A 1,462-nucleotide genomic window follows, 5' to 3' on the forward strand; every position below is an offset into this window, starting at 1 on the left:
CCTGGGATTTTGGGTTGCAGAGTGATGTGAGCTGTGTGGTTGCTATAGCAACCCAGAGCTTTTTTTTTTTTTTTTTCCCCCCTGTGCATCACAGCTTTTGGAACATGGCTGAGGGGGCAGCAGCAGCAGTGTTAGCTGTAGCATTTCTCTCTTGAGTTTATTTCCTCTCTTTCTTCCTTCTTTAAAACAGGACAAGAAAGACCTGTATGAGCCTGTCTGCAGCATCCCTATTATCACCTCCCCGAAGGAAGAGGAGAGACTGATAGAGTCATCAATGAAAGTAACTGCTCTTAACAACTACGAGTGCATACTGGATGTATTCACACACAGAACTTACCTTTTCTCTTTTCCTTCTCCCAACAGCCTGTTGTTAAGCTGCTTTATAATAGAAGCAACAATAAATACTCTTACACCAGGTATGTTAGTTCTTTTTCCTCCCACTGCAGTGGGAGTGTTTCCCTTTGACTGTGGGAGAGGAGGAAGATGATGGATGACCCAACCTGGCTTGGTTTGGTTTGGGTTTGGTTTGGTCCAGACTTTGGCTGTGCTGGAGCCAGAGAACTGCAGTACATGGGTTCGATCATCTCAGGCATCAGCCAGGGCTGTGTGTGGTCCATGTAATGGTTTGGGGAGTTGTGCTGTCATTAGTAATGACATAACTTGACCCCTCAAGGCTGTTGAGTTTGCTCACACGGGTCAGAGCAGCGTGGTTGTGTCTGAGATTGGCTGTTGCCCTTCTCTTGGTGGGATGGGGTATGGGTGGGCAGCTGCAAACCTCTCCTGCTGTGGTGCTGTGTTCCAGTAACTCGGATGACAACCTGCTGAAGAACATCGAGCTGTTCGACAAGCTCTCGCTGCGGTTCAACGGAAGAGTGCTGTTCATTAAGGATGTGATCGGGGACGAGATCTGCTGCTGGTCCTTCTACGGGCAGGGCCGGAAACTCGCAGAGGTCTGCTGCACCTCCATCGTCTATGCCACAGAGAAGAAGCAAACCAAGGTAACAGAGCTTCGCCCTCCTGCCTGCTAGGGGCTGGAAATGGTCATGATTAGCACGATGAATCTGGAGAGTTTCCCTGACATTAGGAATGGACTTGTAATTTGCAGTGGTGCAGATAAGGTGCCCAGGGCCCAGCACTGAGAACAGGAGATGCTGCATTTCCTTCTAGCACAGTCTAAAGGAAGAGGTGGGGGAGGTGGCCTAGGGGTGGGAGTATTCCTCTACCAGGAATTGGTCTGCTTTGCTTTCATTTACAGTTGTTTTACTCTCTTTACATGTTTTTGTGTGGCTCAGGTATCTTTCCGTGTATGGGTGTGTGTTCCAGTCGCATCACCTGGACAGGTCAGGAACAGGATTGTGCTGTCTCTTGCAGGTCGAGTTCCCCGAGGCACGAATCTATGAGGAAACACTGAACGTCTTGCTGTACGAGACTCCCCGTGTTCCTGACAACTCGCTGCTGGAGG

The 1,462-nt window shown here is 49.5% G+C and overlaps 1 protein-coding gene across 1 annotated transcript in view; it reads left to right on the forward strand.

The window, feature by feature from the left end:
- The window catches only part of TNFAIP1 (tumor necrosis factor, alpha-induced protein 1 (endothelial)), a gene marked incomplete at both ends in the record, with an annotated part of 4,284 nt that extends 2,823 nt beyond the window's left edge, over positions 1 to 1,461 (forward strand). Inside the window, 4 exons of the mRNA XM_009073006.1 lie at positions 191 to 280; positions 364 to 416; positions 803 to 998; positions 1,372 to 1,461. Of these exons, the coding sequence (XP_009071254.1) occupies positions 191 to 280; positions 364 to 416; positions 803 to 998; positions 1,372 to 1,461 (429 nt within the window). The remainder of the gene's footprint in view (positions 1 to 190; positions 281 to 363; positions 417 to 802; positions 999 to 1,371) is intronic.
- Between the last annotated feature and the right edge of the window lies 1 nt (position 1,462).

Source organism: Acanthisitta chloris, unplaced genomic scaffold, assembly GCF_000695815.1.
Source record: "Acanthisitta chloris isolate BGI_N310 unplaced genomic scaffold, ASM69581v1 scaffold7884, whole genome shotgun sequence".
Classification (NCBI taxonomy): Eukaryota; Metazoa; Chordata; class Aves; order Passeriformes; family Acanthisittidae; genus Acanthisitta; species Acanthisitta chloris.